General features: G+C 40.4%; 2 protein-coding genes and 1 long non-coding RNA gene across 3 annotated transcripts; 2 read left to right on the plus strand and 1 right to left on the minus strand.

Annotated features, from left to right (window-relative positions):
* Window positions 1-723: 723 nt before the first annotated feature.
* On the plus strand, window positions 724-7,490 carry vps33a (VPS33A core subunit of CORVET and HOPS complexes). Its single transcript, XM_088419105.1, has 13 exons — window positions 724-847; window positions 1,021-1,086; window positions 1,314-1,441; window positions 1,574-1,760; window positions 3,218-3,334; window positions 3,434-3,608; window positions 3,702-3,895; window positions 4,230-4,356; window positions 4,433-4,500; window positions 4,614-4,751; window positions 5,100-5,237; window positions 5,332-5,500; window positions 6,080-7,490. Exons 1-13 carry the CDS (start codon window positions 746-748, stop codon window positions 6,271-6,273), a joined length of 1,803 nt encoding a protein of 600 aa, XP_088275231.1. The 5' UTR covers window positions 724-745; the 3' UTR covers window positions 6,274-7,490.
* On the minus strand, window positions 3,382-9,206 carry LOC148429940 (uncharacterized). The gene is made up of 3 exons (XR_015866106.1): window positions 8,631-9,206; window positions 5,391-5,482; window positions 3,382-3,591 (listed from the first exon to the last, which is right to left on the minus strand). It is a non-coding gene; the product is annotated as an uncharacterized LOC148429940 (long non-coding RNA).
* A 1,758-nt stretch (window positions 9,207-10,964) lies between these two features.
* On the plus strand, window positions 10,965-23,937 carry LOC148429941 (serine/threonine-protein phosphatase 2A 55 kDa regulatory subunit B alpha isoform-like). The gene is made up of 10 exons (XM_088417641.1): window positions 10,965-11,268; window positions 11,474-11,551; window positions 15,971-16,068; window positions 16,140-16,305; window positions 16,729-16,841; window positions 16,930-17,107; window positions 18,235-18,399; window positions 19,841-20,010; window positions 20,848-20,939; window positions 21,481-23,937. The coding sequence occupies exons 1-10, from the start codon at window positions 11,262-11,264 to the stop codon at window positions 21,758-21,760; spliced, it is 1,347 nt and encodes a 448-aa protein (XP_088273767.1). The 5' UTR covers window positions 10,965-11,261; the 3' UTR covers window positions 21,761-23,937.
* The last annotated feature ends 212 nt before the right edge of the window (window positions 23,938-24,149 follow it).

The following is a 24,149-nucleotide window of genomic DNA, read 5'->3' on the forward strand; positions in this document are numbered from 1 at the left end:
AAATTACACATTCTTAAAGAATAATATGAAATCTGAACAACACGTTTCTGCAACAAGCCATCATGTGTAAATAGCGAGTCGAAAATACCTCGCTCATTTACCACAATAGCGACTCGAAGGAACCCACAGTGGGGTTATTGCACCATCTAAAGGATAACCCGTTTATTGCGGTAACGTATCAAATTTGACGTTTGTTTACACTACGAGATAAATTGGCTAAGTATAACAGACACGCAAAACAATCAAACACTCTAGATTTGTGGAAAATACACACTAGAATTGCAAACTGTATTTTTAAAGACGTCGCTTTAGCAAACCCGTTCCGTATGTACCCCTTGCCGCGCCTTCACATATAAACACTGGTCATTTCGAATGACAGACTCTCATTTGCTGTGCTTTACGTATTTTTTAATTGCTTCCCAAACAAATACTTTAACGTAATTTTATATAAACGCCAAACAGGCGAGTTCTCGTTATTCGTTTACTCAATGCTCATGCGCAGGGCTGAGTTACTAGTTTGCTTGGTTTGTTGCAAAAAATGTTATGCTTATTTTTTTATGGCTCTCATGTCATTTGATGGTATTCACCGACACGGGTGGATTATTACCTCCTAAAATGTGACGCTCAATGAGGCGTGCATGTCTAAAGAAATTTTATGTCGTACAGAACAGAATGAATAGCGTTTCGCTGGTCACGTGACGTGGCTGCGAGTCACCTGATTTGCTCTGCACTCCCAAAAAGAAAAATGGCCGCTCACTTATCATACGGGAGAGTCAATTTAAACATTTTGAGAGAAGCAGCACGAAAAGAGCTAAGGGAGTTCTTGGACAAGTGTTCGGGAAGCAAGGTAACATTCAATATGTAGGGAGGAACAATAATCATCTCTGTCACGGACAGGGGGAGCGAGTCAGGCATTGAGAGCGTGGTAGCTTTAGCTGAGCGATAGGAGTTAAAAGTGGCATCGTTCTCGAAAATATGTAACTGACGATCTTTGAAATGCTGGTAATGTTGTTTCTACAGGCTATAGTTTGGGATGAATATCTGACTGGACCATTTGGACTAATAGCACAATATTCTTTGCTGAAGGTAATTGCACTCTTCATGTGTATTCATATTACTTAAGAGTTTTTCGTTGAACACAAAATCACCGCCTCTTCTACATCGTTAACAACGATGCAGAGTTGTGATTGACTGGCAGTGTTTTCTCCATTTATAACGTCATGATGGCGATCTCTGATGGGGCAAGCCGAAAACCGATTAGCAGGTTTACTTAATACTTTGGTATCACAAATACATGTTTTTCCTTGATTCAGGAACATGAAGTGGAAAAGATGTTCACCCTCAAAAGTGGTCGGCTCCCTTCTGCAGATGTCAAAAACATCATCTTCTTTGTTCGCCCCCGACTAGAGCTGATGGATATTATTGCTGAGAATGTATTCAGGTAGGATTTATGTGCCTCGCTTTCAAAACGTACCCAACAACAAATAGTACATTTGCTCCTTCAAAATAAGTCCAAGATTTGAAGCCCTCCAGCATCATCCCCATACCCGTGACTTTTATTTTGTGTTGTCAGTGAAGATAAGCTTCATTCGACACGTGACTTCCACATCCTGTTTGTACCCCGGCGGAGCATGTTGTGTGAACAAAGGCTAAAGGAGCAGGGTGTGCTGGGCTCCTTTATCAACATTGATGAGTATATCCTGGACCTGATTCCCTATGATGGCGACCTACTGTCTATGGAATATGAAAGTGCTTTCCGGGTGTGTTTAATCTTTGCATAAAAAAAAAGTCACCACGCTTCTCTTGAAATGTAGCACATCTTCTCTTATAAAGGCAGGATCCTACACTAAGTCTTTTAAGAGAACCACCAAGAGCCAAGGTGGCCTAGCTAGAACTGGCAGTCGCCCTGTTTATTCATGATATAATATGATGAAGTTAAATAATGATTTCATATTTAGTATTTGTCATACTATATTATTATAAAAGGATCCTTCATTATGGATCTATTTAAGAGTGCAACACTCAAATACAATATTGAGTATTTTGATCATCTTGATTTTGTCTGTAAACTTTGGCACCGGTTGGCCAGCCGGTCACTGTTACATAAAATAGAGATCTCATACAAAATGTAATTAATGTGCTGCATATGATTTGAAGTACACACTTTAAACTAAATATTTCTCATTAAAATTACAGTGTGAGGAAAACGTTCTAAATATATTTTAAAATTTTATAAAAGAGTTCAATCATAGGCAGAGAATTGAAATTGAATAAATACTTAAAAATCACAGGGTTCTGCTAAAATTGAGCTGATCGTAATCGATGAGACCACACTGTGAAAGACTGGTTAGCATGTCCACCTCATGCTTCAGAGGTCGCGGGTTTGTTTCTGGCTCCTGCCTTGTGTTTGGATGCTCTCCCCGTGCCCGCATGGGCTTTCTCCAGGTACTCCGGGTTCCCCCAAGGTTCCCCAAAACATGCATAGTAGGTATATTAGACACTCCTAATTGCCCTCTAGTGGGTTTGTGAGTGTGACTGGTTGTTCATCTCTGTGCACGCTTGCTGCCTCGGCGGCTGGGTTAGGCACCAGCAAGCCCGTGTTCCTTGTGAGGACAACTTGTTAAGATAGCTATAGAGCACAGGTGTCAAACTCAAGGCCCGGGAGCCAGAACCGGCCCGGCACATCATTTCATGTGGCCCGCCAAATGCTAATTTGATTTCAAGTTACTTACTAAACTAGCAGATTGTCTTAAAAAATAGCCATTTTCTGTTCCCGATCTATCTTTTGAACAGTTTTTATCAGCCTCTGTATTCAAAACTAGGTAAAGATGTAAACCGGCAAAAATGGCGTTTATTAGACACATGTTTTTCTATTTTTAAGTCCTAAATGTTCAGGATTTTAGAGAAATTAAAGGGGTACGTTAAAATTGAAGCTTTTTTAAACTCTTTGTAGATTAATTTCGGCCCTCTAACAGACACTGTAAGTACAATGTGGCCCACGATAGAAATCAGTTCGACACCCTTGCGTGGATGTATCCAACGAGTATAGTGGCATCCAGTGGTCAAAGTAGAGATTACAATCGTTTTCTACAAGAAATGGTTATCATATTAACAATTGGCAGACGATTTTGGAAAAATGATACTATAACATGAAATAAATTAGAAAAATGTCACATTTTTGTCATGAGTGTGATAATCTATTTTCATCTTTTAAAAGGAGTGCTACTTGGAAAATGACCAAACAAGCCTTTACCACACAGCAAAGGGCCTTATGACTCTACAGGCGTTGTATGGCACGATACCACAGATTTATGGGAAAGGAGAGTGTGCACGGGTGGGTATGATCATTTAAAAGCCAAAATAATTAAACAGCAAAGCATCTGATTTCATGTCAACTGGTATTTATTGACTTATGTCTTCTGCTTGCTATCAGCATGTTGCCAACATGATGCTGAGGATGAAAAGAGAGTTTGCAGGGATTCAGAATCAGATCCTGCCCGTGTTTGACACACTGCTCCTTTTGGACCGAAATGTAGACCTGCTAACTCCTCTTGCTACACAGCTCACATATGAAGGTCTTATTGATGAGCTCTATGGAATCAATAATGGTGAGAATTATTTATAATACTGTACTGTATATGAATGCAGTGTTTCTTACGCCTTTGTTTAGTGGTGAAGCTCTATTTCAATGTCTTTTGCAGGTAATGTCAAGTTACCACCTGAGAAATTTGCCCAGAAAAAACAAGGCGAAGCTAGTAAAGATTTGCCCACGGAGCCCAAAAAGTTGCAACTAAACTCAGCAGAGGAACTTTATGCCGAAATCCGTGACAAAAACTTTAACGCTGTTGGAGCAGCACTCAGTAAAAAGGCCAAAATAATTTCTGCTGCCTTTGAGGTTTGGTCCTACTCTATTTTTAAACCACCCTGGTTTGTTTGCCAACTTTGAAATGTGCAAATGTGTGTGCTGTACTTAAAAAATCTACTTTGACACTATTTTGTTATCTCTTTCTGACCACATAATTGAATTACACACAGATCCGATTGCATTCTGACATGTTATCACAAAGGTCTTGAGAAAAAAATCCATATGGTTCGGGAGTTGATGGCAATTGTGAAGAAATAAGATTAAATGCTTTTCCCGCCAGGAATCTAAACAATAATGCTTTCTTATCAGGTGAATATGGCAGATGACCTTTAGATATGTGACGATTGTTGTCTGATTTTTACAGGAACGGCACAATGCTAAAACAGTGGGTGAAATTAAGCAGTTTGTGTCCCAATTGCCTCATATGCAGGCAGCACGGAGCTCCCTGGCCAACCACACATCTATTGCCGAACTAATTAAGGATATCACAAGTCTGTAAACAATCAGTTGCTCTGCTCTTTTGACTTGTAATAAAAATGTGTTTCTTTGGGGTTGTGTCTGTTTCAGCATCAGAGGCTTTCTTTGATAACCTAACTGTGGAACAAGAGTTCATGACTGGGGTTGACACAGATAAGGTGATCCTTGAACCCATCTTTTATTTAAACAAGTGCACATATGTAGATATTTTAATAGTGCAAGTTTGGTGCCAAAAACAGATTTGCAAAACATTGAACATTTTATAATCCAGGTGAACACGTACATTGAAGACTGCATTGGCCAGAAAGATCCCCTCATCAAGATTCTACGTCTTGTGTGCATGCAGTCAGTCTGTAACAATGGCCTCAAACAGAAGCTCCTGGATTACTACAAGCGAGAGATTCTCCAGGTACGGTCAAAAAGTAAAATCAATTGAAACTGTCCAATAAATCATTCCAAATCTTACTCCATGGATAATGTATATGTGTATGGGCTAATATTTGTAGGACCCTTTGCCATGACTTTTATAGAAGTTCAAATATGGATTTGCCCCTGCATTGCGCAATTGTCCAAAATGTTTTGGGCAAAAATAAAAGAATTGAGATTTAAGGGGAATTGCCAGGTCATGTTATAGTGTATGTCAGTGCTTTTTGCGTATAGTACGGAATAATGCATTGTGATTGATTTCATTACTTGTTTTTGAAATTGTCTTATTGGCGATAAACATTAATATCTGCATGTGTGTTTTTTTTCCAAGACTTATGGCTTTGAGCACATCCTCACATTGAACAACCTCGAGAAAGGGGGTCTTCTGAAACCACAGACAAGCTCGAGGAATAATTACCCTACCATTAGAAAAACCCTGAAACTGTGGATGGAGGATGCAAATGAACAAGTAGGACTCGTGGAGAGATCTTGTGCTTCAGTACTTAACTGTGACGAGAACACAGACATATTTGATGGTTTTGTTTCTTTTTTTTTTCTCATAGAACCCCAATGACATTTCATATGTATACAGTGGCTACGCTCCATTAAGCATCCGACTCACCCAAGTGTTGGCCAGGCCAGGCTGGCGGAGCATCGAGGAGGTTCTGAAGATGCTTCCAGGTCCACACTTTGAGGAGCGCCAGCAGCTGCCAGCTGGACTCCATAAAAAACGTAAGGACATTTACAAACATTGCTTTCCAAAAGCCTTCTGCCTGCAAGATGGAGATAAGAGTAAGGCTTTGTTCATGCGAGGTCTAAAGCTGAATGAGTAGACGGATTGCACCGAGCTGACATTGTGACCCTACCTCTGTCAGTTTACTCGTCTTTGTTTGTGTACGCGTATCAAAGAAAGGGATAGATAACAGCGCAGCATTTGTCAAGTCACCACTATTGCTGCCATATTGGCTGTCGGAGGTGTCAACACTGGTGGGAATAACACTTGCTTTGAAATATGTTAATTAGGACTGTGAAATTTAGATGTTGTGACTTGCTTCTGCTTGCCCGTGTTGGAACATATTTTCAATGGTGATAATAGAAAAGTCTCACCAAACCTAATGGATAATTGGATGCTTTTAATGTATTTTTTTTTCTATTATGGTATCTTATGGTATCTACTGTATTGTAATTTTTTTTTAACTACGTACTTATATATATAATCACAGCTGTGGATTACAAAAAAATCTGATGGGCTGACTTTTTCACTCATACAATTAAGCAGTATACAAACATGCAATCTTCACCAATTTGCAGGCCAGCAGGGCGAGAATAGGACGACGCTGGTGTTTTTTCTGGGCGGAGTGACATATGCAGAAATAGCAGCTCTCCGTTTCCTTTCTCAAATGGAGGACAGCGGGATGGAATACGTTATAGCCACAACTAAGCTCATCAACGGTGCTACTTGGATCAAATCTCTCATGGACCGACCCGAAGCTCAGATGCACTGAGTGAGCTGTGGCACACCTGGACACATCAAAGAACCCTTTGACTGACCAGTCTTCATATCAGTATCAGCATGCTGCAGGTGTCTCACTGATGCCCGTGTTAAGGAAACTGATTAGGCTGTTGTTGTTCTTGAGTTGTACTGAGGCTATTATTACAAAAAAAAAGTCTGATTGCAACAGTTACTGAATACTGTAAGATTTATAACAAAGCTACTGTATATAATGTACTATATGTATTCATGAAACGTTATCAAAGTGCACTGCTTCAAAAAATTCATTTATATTATTACTGTTGTTCTTGGAACATTCCTCTTTTCGTGTTTATTTCTTCCAGATAAAATATTTACCCAAAGTCAAGCTGGTCCCATTATTAGTAACTACTGTCTGTAATACTGATGTGAATCTGAACAGGGATTTTGATGAGGGCGGTGGGAGTACAGCTGTCAGTACTGGCCCAGCCCTCGGAAGGAGCAATTAGTGCAGTAACAGGCCTCCCAATCATCTGATAATGCTCCTGCGCCGTCTGGAGAGCTCAGGCCATAGCATCCTATCATTTGACAGCACAGGACACTGATTGAATTAGGAGGCCATTTGCTCAATGTTCCGGCAGAGAATAACTGTGCGTTAGCAGGGTTTTAGGTCTTCAGTCAATAGCGACTCCTAGTCTTTGCTGTATAAACAGGCTTGTCTGCTGACAGGACATAGTGGATGCACTCTTCATAGATAAATCTATGTTCGTTTATTTATAGTCAGACTTATGAGTGAGATTTGCTCACCGGGTTTTATATCATTATACTAGGGTGTGTCTGAGGAGCAGGTGCACAGGAGGTAAAACTACCATTAGGCGCAATCCCCGGAGAAATAGATCCTTGAGATCAGTTCTTGTCTTTAGCTCCTCCTGGCTGGGAGTTGAAAGGCTCCCGGTTGCACCAGCCAACTTCACGACAAGAAGTGTACCAGCCCACTCTGTGAACAGCGCCCACTGGTCTTTCTACAACAACGTCAAGGTGTGAGTTATCGAGCTTTTATTTCTCACGATAGCAATGACTGCTCCTTGTGGATCTTTGCTTCGTTTCCTTTTGATTCATATTTCATTTGGTTACTATTTGCTGGATTAAAATTGAACCGCAATTTTATCTTGCTGCATGATCAGTACATTCTTGTAAAAGTGTATTTTATGTGTAAATGTGCTTTTCAAAATTAAAATCTTTTAAAGCTTCCTCTTGGACAATTATTAAACGTTTGGCTGCAGCATGTACTACTGCTTCACGTTTTCGTCTCTTTCGATGTAAATGTAATGTTTTAATGTTTTTGTACATATTTTAGTCATTGTATGTATGAATATTTGAAGAGAATATAAGAGCTAAACTAATGAGTGAAAGGCTGTTTGTGGCGTTAAGATCAATACCGAAACCTATTAGCGCACTTTGCAGATAAATTATGTAAAAGTTGTCAACAGAGTGTAAGTGTGTGTGTGTCCTCTAATACAATGGCTTGGATTCATGTACATAATTTATGTGCTCCATTATTTCGTATCGTGACAAATGTATTTGCAGAATGGGACGAGGTGGGAACATGGGACACCTGACTCCTGCTGCTCCCAGGTACAAGACACAGCAGGTGCACCTGGATTCTGAGCCTTTGTTTATCCGCTTCCTGCGGACATTCAGGGAAATCCTCAAATTTGTCCTCTTCAGCTACACTGTGCTTTTTGGAGCCTTGCTTCTCGCTCGATGGACCACTTACTACATGGTGGGAAAGTAAAAAGACTCAGAGACCTGCTCTTGGGCGTGGAGCTCGTTACTCAATCGGAAAATGATACATTTTAGAGTCCCACACTAAAGTAACACTTTAAGTGTCCACGTTTTTCTTGTTTAGCACAAGTTACTATCACAAAGTGTCAAGATTGTGTATGAATTGATTGATCAAATCTGTTGCAGGTGAAAGCAATTAAACTATTAAAATATTTCATCTGCGTCAAACGTTGCTTCTTATCATTATAAGCAAAGTTTTGCGCAATTGCAATCGTAGAATTATGAAGAGGAGAAATAAGTAAAATGAAGACGAATGCACGCACGAATAAAAATAAAATGTGTGCATCTTTAAACTATTGCCGTGGTCACGGTAAATAGTGTGTTATTTTGGTTGTTAACAACATCACAGATCACGGAGAGGCTGAAATATTTATCGTACAGAACAAAGAGATTGAACTATTATATTTAGCGGACAGGAGAACAAAGAGATTGAACTATTATATTTAGCGGACAGAGCAAATAAATGATCGGGATTATGTATATTCCTCCTGTTTTATTGCTTAGCTTGTGGCGGACACTAGGACCATGTCTCTCCAGACAAGATACCTGGCAGGATAGGGTACAGATGTCGTCTTTGAGGGAAGTCAAGAGGTCCCGGATCTCTCGGAGTTCCGTTGTCTGAGGCTTAAGCTTCTCTGTGACTAGGTTGGCAACCGACTCCAAGCTCACCAAGTTCGAAGCAGTTGTAGGCTGTCGAGGCCTTGATGGATCAGAAGAGCATCCTCCCGAAGTGACTCTTGCTCTGCGTCTGAAATCTCCAGAGAACACTCCTCCGTCGCTGCTATCAGAAGGTCGTGGATCTGATCTTTCTCGAACCTGCGGACTGATGTTGTGCGGTCCCTCGCTTTCTTCCGAGCTGAGGCATCTGCCTTTGTCCTCGCTTTCACACTGAGATTGGACATCTAAATCATGAAGCTTTCCAATGATCTTGTAGAGAAACAAAGCCCTGGATCTATTGCTCATTTGAAGATTGCTCATCTTGTTCTATAGATGATCTTGCTTCTGGTGAATGCCGATTGCCAACCGGGACATTGCTTACATTCAACAAAGTCCATCCAACCCCCAGCAAGGTGACCAAAGCATCAAAGGATCAAAGCAACATGCCGACTGGGTGAGAGACATGGTCCTAGTGTGGCGGACACTAGGACCATGTCTCTCACCCAGTAGGCATGTTGCTATGATCCTTTGATGCTTTGAACCTGCTGGCTTTGTCTTTGCTGTTTTGGACTTTGTTGTATCAGTTTTTGTGATGGCATGCGAAGAGTAAAGATCTCCACTAGCACAGCAACATGTGGTTTCTTCGCCTCGCCACATTGTTGACCCCGGACATTAGAATGGGTGACCCCGGATGGGTCATCTTGCCATATTATTATCCCAGACGTTAGAAAGTTTCGTCAGGCTGTTGGAGATGTAGTCTCGCCACATGGGTGACCCCGGACGTCAGAATGTTTCAGCGAGGAATCACCGCAGACGTCCCACATCGTGGCATCCCTCCACCAGCCTTCTATACGTCAGGTAATGCAGCAAGCTGGTACCACGTCAGCCAGCCAGCACCCCGACAAGGGTCCTCTCACCCGTCGCCCAGTCCCTTGGCGCACCAGGGATCGAGCCAGCCAGCAACAGGCTGGTACGGGCGCTGGTGAGAACGGCTGTGCAGTCCAATTTCGGAGTCCCTGGCCGTCGACCGGGATCTTCCAGCCGGGCGGCCTCATCTACTACCGATGTCCGTCCGGCCTCAGCAGTAGGCCTCCAGCCACCATCATTCAGCCGCCCCTTCGATTCACCATGCCCGCAGGTATGGTCCGAGTATACATCGGAGCGGGTCAGCTGGTGTTGGTGCCGCAGCAGGTTCAGGCCCAGGCACAGACTGGGACACAGCCACGACCGGCCGTCCCTCGGAAGCACACTGTGCCTGCCAGCATGCGGGTCAGCACTGCCACTCCGGCTCCTGCGGAACTTCAGAACATCCCTTTGCCAAGGCTACCTCATGGTTTTCACGCTGAGCGTCTCACCCTTACTCCTGTCGCACCTGGGCCCCTGGTGTCACATACACAGCCCAGGACCGGACTGAGACTCGGTGCCAGACTGGTGAATACCCTGTGGGGTTTTCCGTTATGCCTTTCTGGGTGTTCGGGGGGGGGCTTTGTCTTTGCTGTTTTGGACTTTGTTGTATCAGTTTTTGTGATGGCATGCGAAGAGTAAAGATCTCCACTAGCACAGCAACGTGTGGTTTCTTCGCCTCGCCACAAGCTTCTCATTTCAATACAGTAACCTGGCTAAACCATTTTATTGCTGATTTTTGTCTCTCTTGCACTTACAAGTAGACCCCTCATTAAAATCCATGCATTCGTTTTACTTTTTAAACGCTGCTTGTAACACTCATGTCGTGTGTCTGTTTCATGTGCTGATCGATGATAGGGGTAGTCAACGAATACCAAAATGTAATGAGATCACATACATGTGAATACGTTAAATGTTGTATATTACGAACTTACAAGGGATCAAATGTAAGTGCGAGGTAAGATGTATTAAAAGCTCTAATGTAAAACATTTTGTTGTTGTTGTTGTCAAAACGCTGTGCGTTGTTGCGTTCGATTTATTTCACATTACCATTCCACATGGGCGGGGTTTGGCGTTTCCGACTATTTCCAAAAGAAAGTCACCGCCACTTTGCAACTAAACAAACAACAACGAGAAACATACTATGATTTAAAAATGTCATAATGGCGGTGGGTCGAGCTATTTGGCACAGACAAAACCACTCAGGACTAAATTATCAACCATTTTCTTAGCTCACTCTTGCCGCTTTCCCGGTGTGACGCTTACACAGTTGTCAACGCCACCCGCGTTGCGCCATTTTGAACGTGTAATGTGGGAGAGGCAGGGAAGAGGGAATTCTAAAAGTAGAGCGCAAAGTCTGAACATCAGTTACGAGGAGTACTTTGTTAAAAAAAAAAAAAACAATCGAGATTTTTTTTTTTTTTTTTACAACAGTTGGGCCAATTTTGTGTAGGCCTCTCTAAAACACTTTGGCACCGCTCGCAGTTTCATTCCTCCACAGTATCTCATCGGCAGTCGTAAAGCAGAAGCGGCGGGGTCAACAGCAGCATTGCTCGCACTGCTCAGTCCAGGGCTTGAACCCACTTCAAAGACCCCCTCTCCCCCTGGACCACCACCATGGCAGGTATAAATACAAAGACAGGGCGATGCTGCGGTTACTGGTTAGTGAGCCGGGAATAAAAAGCAACTATACAAAGTCTGTTTGTGGTTCACAACTAGGAGCTAGCTAGCATGCTAGGCAGATGCTAGTGATGTGAGCGTTCCTCACTTGTTTCTTACAAAGTTACTCTATCGGTGTGGTGTCATGAAAGTGACTATACTTCCTGCAGGGGTCGGTGATGAGAGCGACGAGGTGCAATGGTGCTTTTCCCAGGTCAAAGGAGCAGTAGATGACGACGTCGCGGAAGGTGAGTCCATCTGACTTTTCCTCTCGCTCATTAACACTTGATGCATGTATGAAATGGGTATATTTAATATCTTTGATACACAAATAAGGGTTCATGCACACGAATACTGCACATTCTTGGTACCCACTAGTCCCGTTGGTCACTTGTAAAAGAAGCAGGACACTTCAGAGCACTAGTGGAATAACTTTGACGAATTTGGTTGTGGTGAAATGTCCACATTAGTTGGTGCAACAAGTAGGCTCTAAGACCTAGACATTCCTATTTTTGGGAGGCATAGTAGTGTTACTAGTGCCATAGTTTACAAAGATGTATTCATTCTATTGCTTAGAATCTAGTTGTTCTACTAGTTTGCTGGATTGTCTTAAAAGTGAGGACAAAAGACATCAACGATATCAAAATGAAAGTTCACATGGCTTTCAGAAATTTTGTTCCTTTTGATACTTTGTGCGTGCAACTTTGCAAATGTATACTCTACTGAGTCACACCTGAATGTCCCTGGCCATTTGCCAATTATATGGATGTGAGCTGTCATTTTATTGGGGTATTTTTAACAGAGTCTATTTCCTCAAAATAGTTGATTAAAGACCACAAAGTATTAACAGCGCATGACACAGTTGATTTCATATTTTTTATTGTTGCCAAAATAGGAACGGTTCAAAGGGCTTTTTTTGAGAAAATTTGGGATTAAAGACAGAAGTTTTTGATGCACCACTTTGGTCCTGGTGCCTGCTCATTTGCTGTCAGCTGAGTGTTGTTGGAACGTAAGAGACATGCAGCGCGAAGAAAAAAAAATAAAGGAGCTCTAGGAGAAAAGATTGGCTTCACCACAGTCACAAAAAAAGAAGTGGAAGTGCTCAGCGGCGGTCTCTTTTCCCGACCATCTTTAAACTGCACAATAATTGTCTCCCAAGCGACTCCCGTCCCTTTCGCCGGTGGTTGCGAATGAAGCGAATGGTTCCCCGTTCACTCCTGCAGCAAAACGCCATCAAATCAAATGTGGGAAATATTTCTTTCCATGTTGGTGTGAACATGCGTACTATAAATGAGTCATTCATTCATTGTACAGACACTTCAATTATTTTCTCTGATTTACAAGCCAAAGCACAACTATTCACATTCACTTGGGCCTTAATCTTTTTTTTTTTGTTTTTTATATCTATATACTGTATTGCTGTTGTAGTTTTCGCCACAGTAAATCTCCATTGTTTACAGTAAACTCTGCATCCTAAGTTTCACCGACAACAGTTGGACAGAAAAACATTTATTATTGTTGTATTGTAGTATTGTTGTCCATATCTCTCTTGTGGAATCTTGTCATCATCATGTAGCTAAAAATACTTGTGATATCTTTTGGATGCCATCATACCATTAAATATGCGTGAGTAGCCTGACAGCTGTTGACTTTTAGAGAAGTCCCTTGTGATTCTCTTGTGACTTTGGGACTGTCAGCCATTCTTTGCTGTTTTGTTCCCATAAGAGAAGGTTCAAGTTGTGTGAATTATTGGGAAGAGTGCAAAGAGCTGCATCCTGTCCTGAATTCAACTTCAGTCTCTCGTGTATTGTATAGTTAGCTCTGCTTTTTCCCACTCACTTTGTTTTTCTGCACTTCATGCTTCAGGTTATAAAAAGACCAAAATGTTTTTAAACCTGGGAGTTGCACTTCCTGTCACATGAGCGTGAATACATAATAAAAACAGATCAGTAAACTAATGTAAAGCACGGCCTGAAAAACATTGAACTTTTTATTTACACGAGAACTCAAGACTAGTGTAATGCCACACCAAAAGGTGATTAATAGAGCTCTCGATGATTTGTCATTATCATTATTACTTTAAATCTAAATAAAGTCATATTTCTTGAATTGTAATACTTTTTAACATAGCAGCATATTGGCAACATGAAGAGAAAAATATGTTATATTGATAAAGTGCATATATTTAGTTGTAAATTTGAAGCCACAACACTTAACTACGTAAAATTATCTCAGTGCTTCTCAAAATAGTGGGGCGGGCCCCTCTGAGGGGCACAACTTGATGCCGGGTTGGGGGGGGGGGGGGGGGGGGGGGGGGGGGGATAACGACGCCAGAGAAAAGGCTTTGTTTTTGCCATGTGAAGATTACCGTATTTTCCGCACTATAAGACACACCTAAAAGCCTTAATTTTTTTTCAAAAGCTGATTCATTAATTGTCATTAATTGAGGGGGTGCCTTATAGTCCGGTGTGCCTTATAGTGCGGAAAATACTTGCAATAAAATAAGAATTTTTTTTGTTGTTTTTTTGTTTCAGGCGCTTTGATGCACTTAAGTTTTTTTTTTTCAGTTTTAGACAAAGCTATAACCTGTATAAATGGTGTAAAAAAATAATGAACAGTTGTTGAAAGTTGATTTATATTGCTTTTTTCTTTAGTCATGTTAAAAAGGATGCAAGTTTAGGTATACTTACACCATTTTTATAGATAGTAAACTTATTTATAGTCAGCACATCAAGTTCAAATCCACCTTGCTCTGGCATTCTTGTGTGGAGTTTGCATGTTTCCCCCGAGCCCGCATGGTTCTCTCCGAGCACTCCAGCTTCCTCCCACACTCCAAAAACATGAATGGCATAGGTATTGGACATATACTAAATTGTCTTTAGATGTGATTGGGTGTGTGAGTGGTTATTCATCTCTGTGTGCCCTGTTATTGACTGACAACCAATTCAGGGATATGTATATATATATATATATATATATGTATATATATATATATATATATATATATATATATGTATATATATATATATATATATATATATATATATATATATATGTATATATATATATATGTATATATATGTATATATATATATATATATATGTATATATATATATATATATATATATATATATATATGTATATATATATATATATATATATATATATATGTATACACACACACATATATGTATACAGTGGTACCTCGGTACTCGACCATAATCCGTTCTGAGGTGGTGGTCGAGCACCGATTTGTTCGAACACCGAAAGCAATTTTCCCATAAGAAATAATGGAAAGTATGTGTGCACAAGTAAATGTGCACAAGCAGTACATGATAAAGATAAAGATAAATAAAGCATTATAAACCATTTTGTATAATTTACTTACGTTTTGGAGAGTGGTTGATGGCATACAGGAATGGATGTGGAGAGGACGGGAGGGAGTTACTCCTTCCATGATGACGCTAGCTAACTGCGACGCGAGGTACACCGCGTTCATATTTTGCTATAATTTCCTTCTTCGGTTCAATAGTGGTCCTCATTGTTTTCCTCTTTGCCTTCCCCTTATCACTGTCTTTCTTTGGACCCATTATTAAGGGCTAGAGCAACACGAAAAAGTTTAAATCCGGGAAGAAATACTCGAACAAACGTCTTACTCCGCTGGCGGTCTGAGTTGAACTGGCGCTTACCCGCTGGCCGAGAAGGGCCGAGGAGCGCGTTCGGGTCGGCTCGGCTCGGCTCGGCTCGGCTCGGCTAGTCGAGCACCGAAAATCTGTTTGAGGTCCGATGCATTATCTACTTGAATTTTTTGGTCGAGCACCGATTTGGGCGAGTATAGAGGCGGTCGAGTACCGAGGTACCACTGTATATGTATGTATGTATGTGTGTGTGTGTGTGTGTGTATGTGTATGTATGTATGTATGTATGTGTGTATATGTATGTGTGTGTGCGTAATGTGTTTTATGTGTTTAGGTTTGTCACAATTTCAATAAGCTTATCTCTATTTACCCCTGATGCAGTCATTCAATTGCCCCCATTCAATAACGCATTGTGCACTAAGCACTCGTGTGCATTTTGGCCCTAGTCTACACAAGTGATCACTTTCAGGTAGGCCTACACATATAATTATACATTTTGTTTAGTACTGTTTTATATCACAATATATACCTGTATATATTAGTACTGATTATGGATATCTTTTTAAAGTGGCTGCCTTGATCGCCCACTGATGCCATACTCGCATGCATTTTTGCCACTGAAACAACACGCATTATGATTTCATCCATGAGAAGGTTCGTTAAGCAGTTATAAGTTAGGGATAGTGCTGTTTTGGCAGGGCTACCACAACCTGGATCATGCTGGCCAACGGGGCTTTAATGACGAACCCTGCTAGCACCAGAATCGTGTAATGTGTGTGTGTGTGTGTGTGTGTGTGTGTGTGTGTGTGTGTGTGTATAGTACATCCATACAGGCTTGCATCACTGATCTTTTGTGTTTTTACCATGATTGAAATTGTTTCTGCTGCTCATAAGTGACAAAACAAGTGAACTTCATGTTGTCAGTATCACGGCAGTCTTGACATTGTGGTTGCATGTTGCCTTGTATAGAGGTACTGTGTTAAAAGAATGTTGAGATTAAAACTTTTATGACTCTTCTTTAATGGCAGCTGATATCATTTCCACTCTTGAGTTCAACCACTCTGGGGAGTTGCTAGCCACTGGAGACAAAGGTGGTCGTGTAGTCATCTTTCAACAGGAGCCAGAGGTACATTTTATCTAGAGTCGTCAATGTCTGATTGAGTTTGATTGTCTGAACTTCACTTTTTGATTTTTAAGCATAAGAATCAGCCTCACTGTCGCGGGGAGTACAATGTTTACAGCACCTTCCAGAGCCATGAACCTGAGTTTGACTACCTGAAGAGCCTTGAGATCGAAGAGAAGATCAACAAGATTCGATGGTTACCCCAAAAGAATGCTGCTCACTTCCTTTTATCCACAAATGGTAAGTTAACTTGTCTCTACTCCAGAGATAATGCTGCAAATTCCTTTCCTGAATTTTGAAAAACTAGAACATCTTCTAAACATATTGTAAATGTGAAAGATATGCAGCATATAAAAGTGTAAAATTGTTTAAAACAAGTGTACTTAAGTTGGTCAAACAGTGTAACATAAGACACAATATTTGCTGGCTCTGACTGTATTAGTTGAGTAACTTCGACTTGGGCAAAATTTCAAAACATTTCAAGGAACACATAGTAAAAAATATCCTCAAGATTCCTGGCAAAGCAAATGGAAAGTGAACGGTCATTAAGCTCAAATTAAAATTGTTTTTGTTGATTCACTCACATGACGGTACAACCAGAAATTTTTAAAATCAATTGCTTTTGAGTGATCTGTTGTGTTTTGTGTCATTGTCTTTCGATAGATAAAACCATAAAGCTGTGGAAAATCAGCGAGCGTGACAAGAGACCGGAAGGTTACAATTTGAAAGAAGATGACGGTCGATACAGAGATCCGAATACAGTCACAGCACTACGGGTGGGTTCCTTGTGCCTTCACAAGTCAACATTTCATTCTCTAGGCTGGAAAAAAAAACAGAGGTTAACTCACAGGCCTTGCACACCAGGTACCAATATTCAGGCCCATGGATCTGATGGTGGAGGCCAGCCCCCGAAGGGTCTTTGCAAATGCTCACACCTACCACATCAATTCCATCTCGGTCAACAGTGACTGCGAAACCTACCTGTCCTCAGATGATCTTCGCATCAACTTGTGGCATTTGGAAATCACGGATCGCAGCTTTAGTATCCTTTCTTTTTTAGCTCCTCATAGACATAATCAGTTTTGGAAACTGCTCATCTTTCCTAGGCTGAAAATTGGGCACATGCTTTCCACTGTGGAGAAAGACAGCTATCAAGAGAGAATGTAAGGGGGAGATGCAGTCTAGCATGGCTCTGGTAATGTGGAAAGATAGAGCAAAGCGCACACTGCTTTTAGAGCTGACTAGTGAATTGCAGAACAGAAAACATGGTCTCAGTCAATCCATCAATCAACAAAAAAAAAAGTCTCAATTTGAAAAAAAATGCAAACTCTAAATTAGATCAACAATACTTAATCACCAACTATTATTTGAAAACCTTATTTAAAGGGCCTGTATCATGGTATTGTAATCTTTCCACAGTTAACTATATGGTATGAATATGATCATACACAGGGGTGCACATTTTTTTCATGGGTTATTCACATAAGTACCAGGACATCGGTTTTGGTACACACCCTTTCTTTCATTAAAAACAATCTCGCTCAATGTCCACCTCAATGTCGCTCCCAACAGTGCACAGTTTGTGCATGCACATAGGGACAAGCTTTACGGTCGCGTTATTCAAGCCTGCGTCCTCAAACGTTCAAAAGTCCATTGGTTATGGATTGCGCGGTTTGTTTGGGCCACAATTTAATCTGTCCAAGGAAGTCAGAGGTAAATACCTTGTCATTGTAAAGCAGGGGTCACCAATGCATTGCCCGCAAGCACCAGGTAGCCTACAAGGATCACCCAAGGCTCAGTTGTCATGAATGAAAGTTAGGTAGGTTCGCAAATGCGCAAAGTCAGGCTTGCGACGATACAAAATACTAATTTTCGTCGCCCATGCGTACCTGCGTACAAGTTATGTGCACCCTTGATCATAAATCACCTTTGACATAGTAACAATTTAATTTCTTATAAAATAAATGTTATGATTTTGGAATTATTCTTTCTTTTTAATTCATGGCAGATTTTTTTTATGCTAACAAAATACATAATTGACAGTTTAATTGATTATTTAGAGCCAACTCAACATTTTTTTCATTGTAATAGACACATGCTTAGGGAAGTTCTTGATCATAAATTGGCATGTCTCCTCATTCCGTTGGACCTGAACTTTTCCTTATTCAGATATTGTTGACATTAAGCCTGCTAACATGGAGGAATTGACTGAGGTGATCACCGCATCAGAGTTCCATCCCAACCAATGCAATACATTTGTGTACAGTAGCAGTAAAGGAGCCATCCGTTTGTGCGACATGAGAGCGTCCGCACTGTGTGACAACCATGCCAAATGTAAGCAGAACTCACCTCTGATATAACTCAACTACCTAAGAAAATCTAACTTTCATTTTCAGAAGGATAAGTCTTAGAATGATGCAAGTCTGTAATCTAGAATTCTGTTCACTCAACTTGGTGCCTGTCAATCTTTTGAGTTGGCTCAAGGATAATGGACTGTAGTAAGGATTGAAGTGTGTGTGTGTGTGTGTGTGTGTGTGCGTGTGTGTGTGTGTGTGTGTGTGTGTATGTATATGTATATATATATATATATATATATATATATATATATATATATATTACGGGTTACGAACTTAATCCGTTCAGCAGCTACGCTCGTAACTCGAATTGCTCGTATGACGGGCAATCCAAACCTATGTTAATTAGTGAATGCGTGCAAAAACCTTAGGTAAAAACACCACGACTTTATACACATATTAAAAATTAGTAACATAATCTACTGTACAGTTAAAATAAATAACATAAATATACAAAGGAAAAATGACATTTACCTTTGGGGCGACGTGACTTGAGCTGGGTGGAGGAGGAGGGGAGCAGAGACCAACCCGCAGAATTAATATATTTATTTTCTTAAACAAAAACTTTTCTCAAACTAGCACATATCACCGGCGATTTCCTTCTCTTTAATCCATAATAGAAGAAGCCTCTCAATTTTGTTGTCGATTGAGATCCGTCCCCCGGCAAGGAAAGTCTTGCCCTTAGAAGATTGCCAGTGATTACGGCCATACTCATGAGCAAGGTTAACCATGCGTGCGCCATCTTCGTATTTTTTTTTTATTATCTCCTGCTTGGTTTCTATTGTCATCATCCTCTTAATTCTTCCTTGACCGCCACTAGCAATTTTAGAAGCCATGTCTAACAGATAAAGTTTGCAAAGTCTTCACAACATTCCTTCCTTCCGTTTTTCACTCATGTTCTCTCCTTCCTTCCATCCCGACCAGCTGTGCCATCAAGCTAGATAAAGGCGTTCGGCCAATAGCATATCGGCATTTCTGTGATTAACGTGACGCCGGCCAATAGCATATCCGCATCTCCGTGACTGAGACAGTGACTGTGACATTGTAAGAGCAATATATCGGCGTTATCGTGACATGCGTGAACAGTTGATTTCGTTAATGCAGCAAAGCCAAAAAAATAGTACGGACACATTGACCGGCATGTCGGATTGTTCGTAAGACGAAAGGTTTGTGCGTAAGAGGGGGACAAAAAACGCCGCGGTCCACGCTCGTAAGTCGAAAAGTTCGTAAAAGAGGGAGTTCGTAAACCGGGGGCCCACTGTATTATATGTGTATATATACATATGTGTGTGTATGTGTATAATATATATATATATATATATATATATATATATATATATATATATATATATATATATATATATATATATATATATATATATGCACAGCATATGTTGATTTTTTTTTTTTTCCCTCCACAGTTTTTGAAGAGCCAGAGGACCCAAACAATCGGTCCTTCTTCTCAGAAATAACATCATCAATTTCTGATGTGAAATTTAGCCACAGTGGACGTTACATGATGACCCGTGACTACCTGTCCATTAAAATCTGGGACCTCAATATGGAGACTCGTCCAGTGGAAATTTATCAGGTACAGGACACTACGATTAATTCACCTGTAAATACAACCAACTTTACACAGTGCGCTGCTGAAAATTTCATCCGATCATACAGCAAAAGTAGATGTGTTAATTAGTATGTACATGGACGTGATGATGATGTGCACCGTAAAAATAAGACATGACAAGAAAGAAGCAACAACGTGTCATGCCAATGGCGCACTTTGTTGGCTGACTTAAAAGTAATCACACCAGATAATGCATGGATAACAATGCCGTAGCCTTTTTATTTTGAATTAGCCTTTGCAGCTGTGGTGGCAAAGCAGCAAGCTTGATTATCTTCATGACTTCATTGTCATTGCGAACACAGAGATACCATAATCAAGAATAACGCCATGAAAAAAAATTCAATTGATGATGAAGGACACTGAGAATTCCATTCAGTTGCGTTTCATTGTATAATATACTGTAGCACTAGTCTTTGACGTTATAGCTAGCTTTTAACTAAGTACGTGGTGAATTCAAGAACACTTGAGCGTTTCAAACTCACGGCAGGAAAAAAAAATTAATCAATGCATGATGATTTGCCAGCCGCTAGTTGTTGCAGAGAGTTAGTGACAGGTAAATATTTTTTCAAATATCATATCTTGAGTCACTGTCAGTCGTCAAATTTAATTGTGCAAATTGAGACGACTGTACATCAGGAAATAGTCAAGCTGTACCTCACCTCAAAATTGCGTGACCAAATCCTATGCAGTGCTACCAGTGCAAAGGTTAGTGTAGAGCCCCGAGGTATGTTATGCTATCCCATTTCAACTATCTGTAAATGAGGTAGTTTGTAGATTCTCAAAATTGTCGTCCTTTATCAGGTTCACGACTATCTCAGAAGCAAGCTGTGTTCACTCTATGAGAACGATTGCATCTTTGACAAATTTGAGTGTTGTTGGAATGGCAACGACAGGTGAGAACCTACTTTCTTTTTTTATTGATTTTGATTCCTCCTTTGTTATGCCTTTTCTTTTATGTTAAAGAACTGCTTTAGGTTGACCTTTTAATGCTAGTGAAGCTCTTGGCAAGTTGGCTTGTGGTTCTTTTGAAGTGGCAATTGGATGCCATTCTCTTCCTCTTTAACGTTTAATGCATAGGTGTGAAACAAGTCCTCGAGGGCCGGTATCCTGCATGTTTTCCGGTTTTCTATCCACAACACACCTGATTCAAATGATTAGTTCATTAACAGGAGCTTGAAAATGATCCTAATAACTTGAATCAGGTGTGTTTGAGAGAGAGGGTTCAAAAACATGCAGGATACCGGCCCTCGAGGACTGGAATTGGACACCTATGGTTTAATGCATTAACATTTACATTTGTTTGTTTTGTTCTCGGCCCTGTAGGACTTATGCATATTGCGCATGCGATTATTATCGGCTCTATATTTTTGCGCAGCCCTTTAATCCGGCTCGCTCGGCTCTCCGTCTCACCCTCACTGTCTGTTCTTTCTGCAGCGTACTCATGACTGGTTCCTACAATAACTTCTTCAGGATGTTTGATCGAGGCTACAGGCAGGATGTGACCCTAGAGGCATCAAGGGAGAATAGCAAACCGCAATCAGTCCTTAAACCTCGCAAAGTAAGCTCTGGTGGGAAGCGCAAGAAAGATGAGATCAGTGTAGACAGTTTGGACTTCAATAAGAAGATCCTCCACACCGCCTGGCATCCCCTGGACAACATTATTGCTGTGGCCACCACCAATAATCTGTATATATTCCAGGACAAACTTAACTAGCAATTGATGATGCATTTTTGCTCCTTTACTCAGACATATGTGTCTAAATGTGCAGGTCTTGAGTATGAGCCAATCACAAGCACAACTTTTCATATAAAATACGAAATGAATATAGAGACTGTGCTGAGATATTTACTGTACAGACTTTGGGATTCAGAGTATGTACTTTCCCTCCAGTAGAAGCACTTGTTCATCAAGCTGCTTGTTACAACACCACTACATCCCATACCAAAGGGAAGATGGTAAAAAAAAAAAAAAAAAGTAGTGCATGACTAATTGTTAATGCGCTCTTGTTCCTATACATGTTATTTATTAAAGGGGAAGTCAAGTCAATTTTTGTAATTTTTTTAATATTGTGTTTTGGAAACACGAGTTAAGCAGCACAATTTACCCATTTTTATATATCGTATGGGGTGGCCATTTTGCCATATGCTGTCAACTGAAAATTAAATCATGATGCCTCAAACTTCACCTTGCAAATGTCACATGACCAAACCCAAAAAACTGATGACCCGTGAGGGGAAAATTTTTACCTGACTTCCCTTGAATTTTAGCAGGAACTGTCTAAGTCTAGACACTTTTGCACTGTCGTGAGACACTGTTTATACAAGTGGTTGACACTCCATATTTGCATTCACATATTTGCCAGCTTGCCAGATTCACTTACCACTTCTTCCTAATTCATTTGATTTATTGTTAAAGGGCCAATTTAGGATTTCTCCTGTATACGTTGTTCTTGAAAGGTGTTCTACAAATGTTACTGCCACTTCTTTTGTTTCTGTTGCATAACAGTTTATACCTGCTTAAACGTTTATCTTAAGATTGCCCATCATTTCCATCGATTGGATGTCACATATTTCACTTGTGTGGCACAGTGATCATCACATACTTTTGTATACTTGCCAAGCACGGGGTGTCCGTGACTTGTTTAGTTTTTTTTAAACCATGGTTGGTGTTTGACATACACATAGGAATAATATACACACATAGGCAGATATAGAGTTTGGGGGAAAGAGTCATGCCAAAGTACCTTTTTGTTTACGTATGTAAATCATAGTCCTATAGTTTAAAGCCCTGTTCAGCCCTTACCGATGAGAATGGACCACCAATTACAACTCAGGCTCAAAGGCTGGTGGTATTCTGTACTGTATGTTTGGTGTTCCAACTGATTGCGATGTAAAAGTTGAATGCCGCTGCCGACTTCCGCATCAAACAAAAGTTATGTTGAAGACAGGTGGCTTTACACCCCTGGATCAATTTGAATATTTTTATGATATCTCTACTATACCTCTGAAGAGAAAAAGAGCCTCTATAGTGATTTTTTTAAGGCAATAATTATAGTCTGATCACTGAAAATCAGGCTGTCTGATTGCTAGTATGATTGCAGATGGAAGACTGCACGGCAGTTTGCAGTCATCTGAGCAGATATGTTAGAAAGTTCTGTGATGTCAAGGAGGAGCATGCCCTTTCTGATGCCAGGAAAATATTTTCAACCGTTAGCAGGCTGTGACTTTTGATTTTAATCCTTTTACCATCTGCAGAAGCATAGGCAGTATCTGGCCTAAAAGGCATGTTTTTAACACACTCGTTTCGAAGTCAGTCAAGGGACTTCTGCCCATATGTCTTGAAAGAGTATCTGTTCTTTTTTTTTTTAATTAAATATATTGTTATTTAAGGGGAGTGTGTGTAAACCGCGTGGGTTGCAGATGACTGTTTTATGTATGTCAAGATGTTCACATTACCTAAAAGGATAAAAGCATGCTTTGTGATGCCTCTCTTATGAGTTGCCAATGTGAAGCAAACAGGTTGAGTTTTTTTTTTCTTGAATTTACAATGTTTTTTTTTCTTTGCTTTGTTTTAACTTAACATCTGCTCAACCGACAAGAGTATTTTTTTTTCTTTTAACAGGATGTTTTTTATTTTTAAACAATGACTGGAGTGCCAAAAACATGCTGATGTCGCTATCTCAGGGCTGTTCATAATATCCTCCAGTAAAGGGGCATTTTTCAAAACACTGCTTTGCCTGTTTAAGATCTGAGGCTTCTATAGGCAATCCTAGGATGCCTTATTTTGATATTCTGAACAACAGTTTGTACTTCCTTTGGTTCCAAATCTCGTTATCACCCTTGTTCAAAGACATTTAGTGCAATTTCTTAATACAAATTTGTTGAAAGCTACTGCACTGGATATTTTCAAAATCCCTCACCCCCCACCCCACTTTCTCTCTCACACACACACCATATACAATATTTGCCTTTTGCTTTTTAAATAGTGGGCTGGGCCGCCCTGGGGGGCGTGAGGTGATGCGAGGGATGGGGGGCTTGGCCCCAAATGTATTTGAGAAGTACTGCTTTAAAACATTAAGAATTAATATAACTTCACATATACT

Source organism: Hippichthys cyanospilos, chromosome 1 (assembly GCF_059441005.1).
Source record: "Hippichthys cyanospilos isolate Australia breed blue-spotted pipefish chromosome 1, RoL_Hcya_1.0, whole genome shotgun sequence".
Taxonomy (NCBI): domain Eukaryota; kingdom Metazoa; phylum Chordata; class Actinopteri; order Syngnathiformes; family Syngnathidae; genus Hippichthys; species Hippichthys cyanospilos.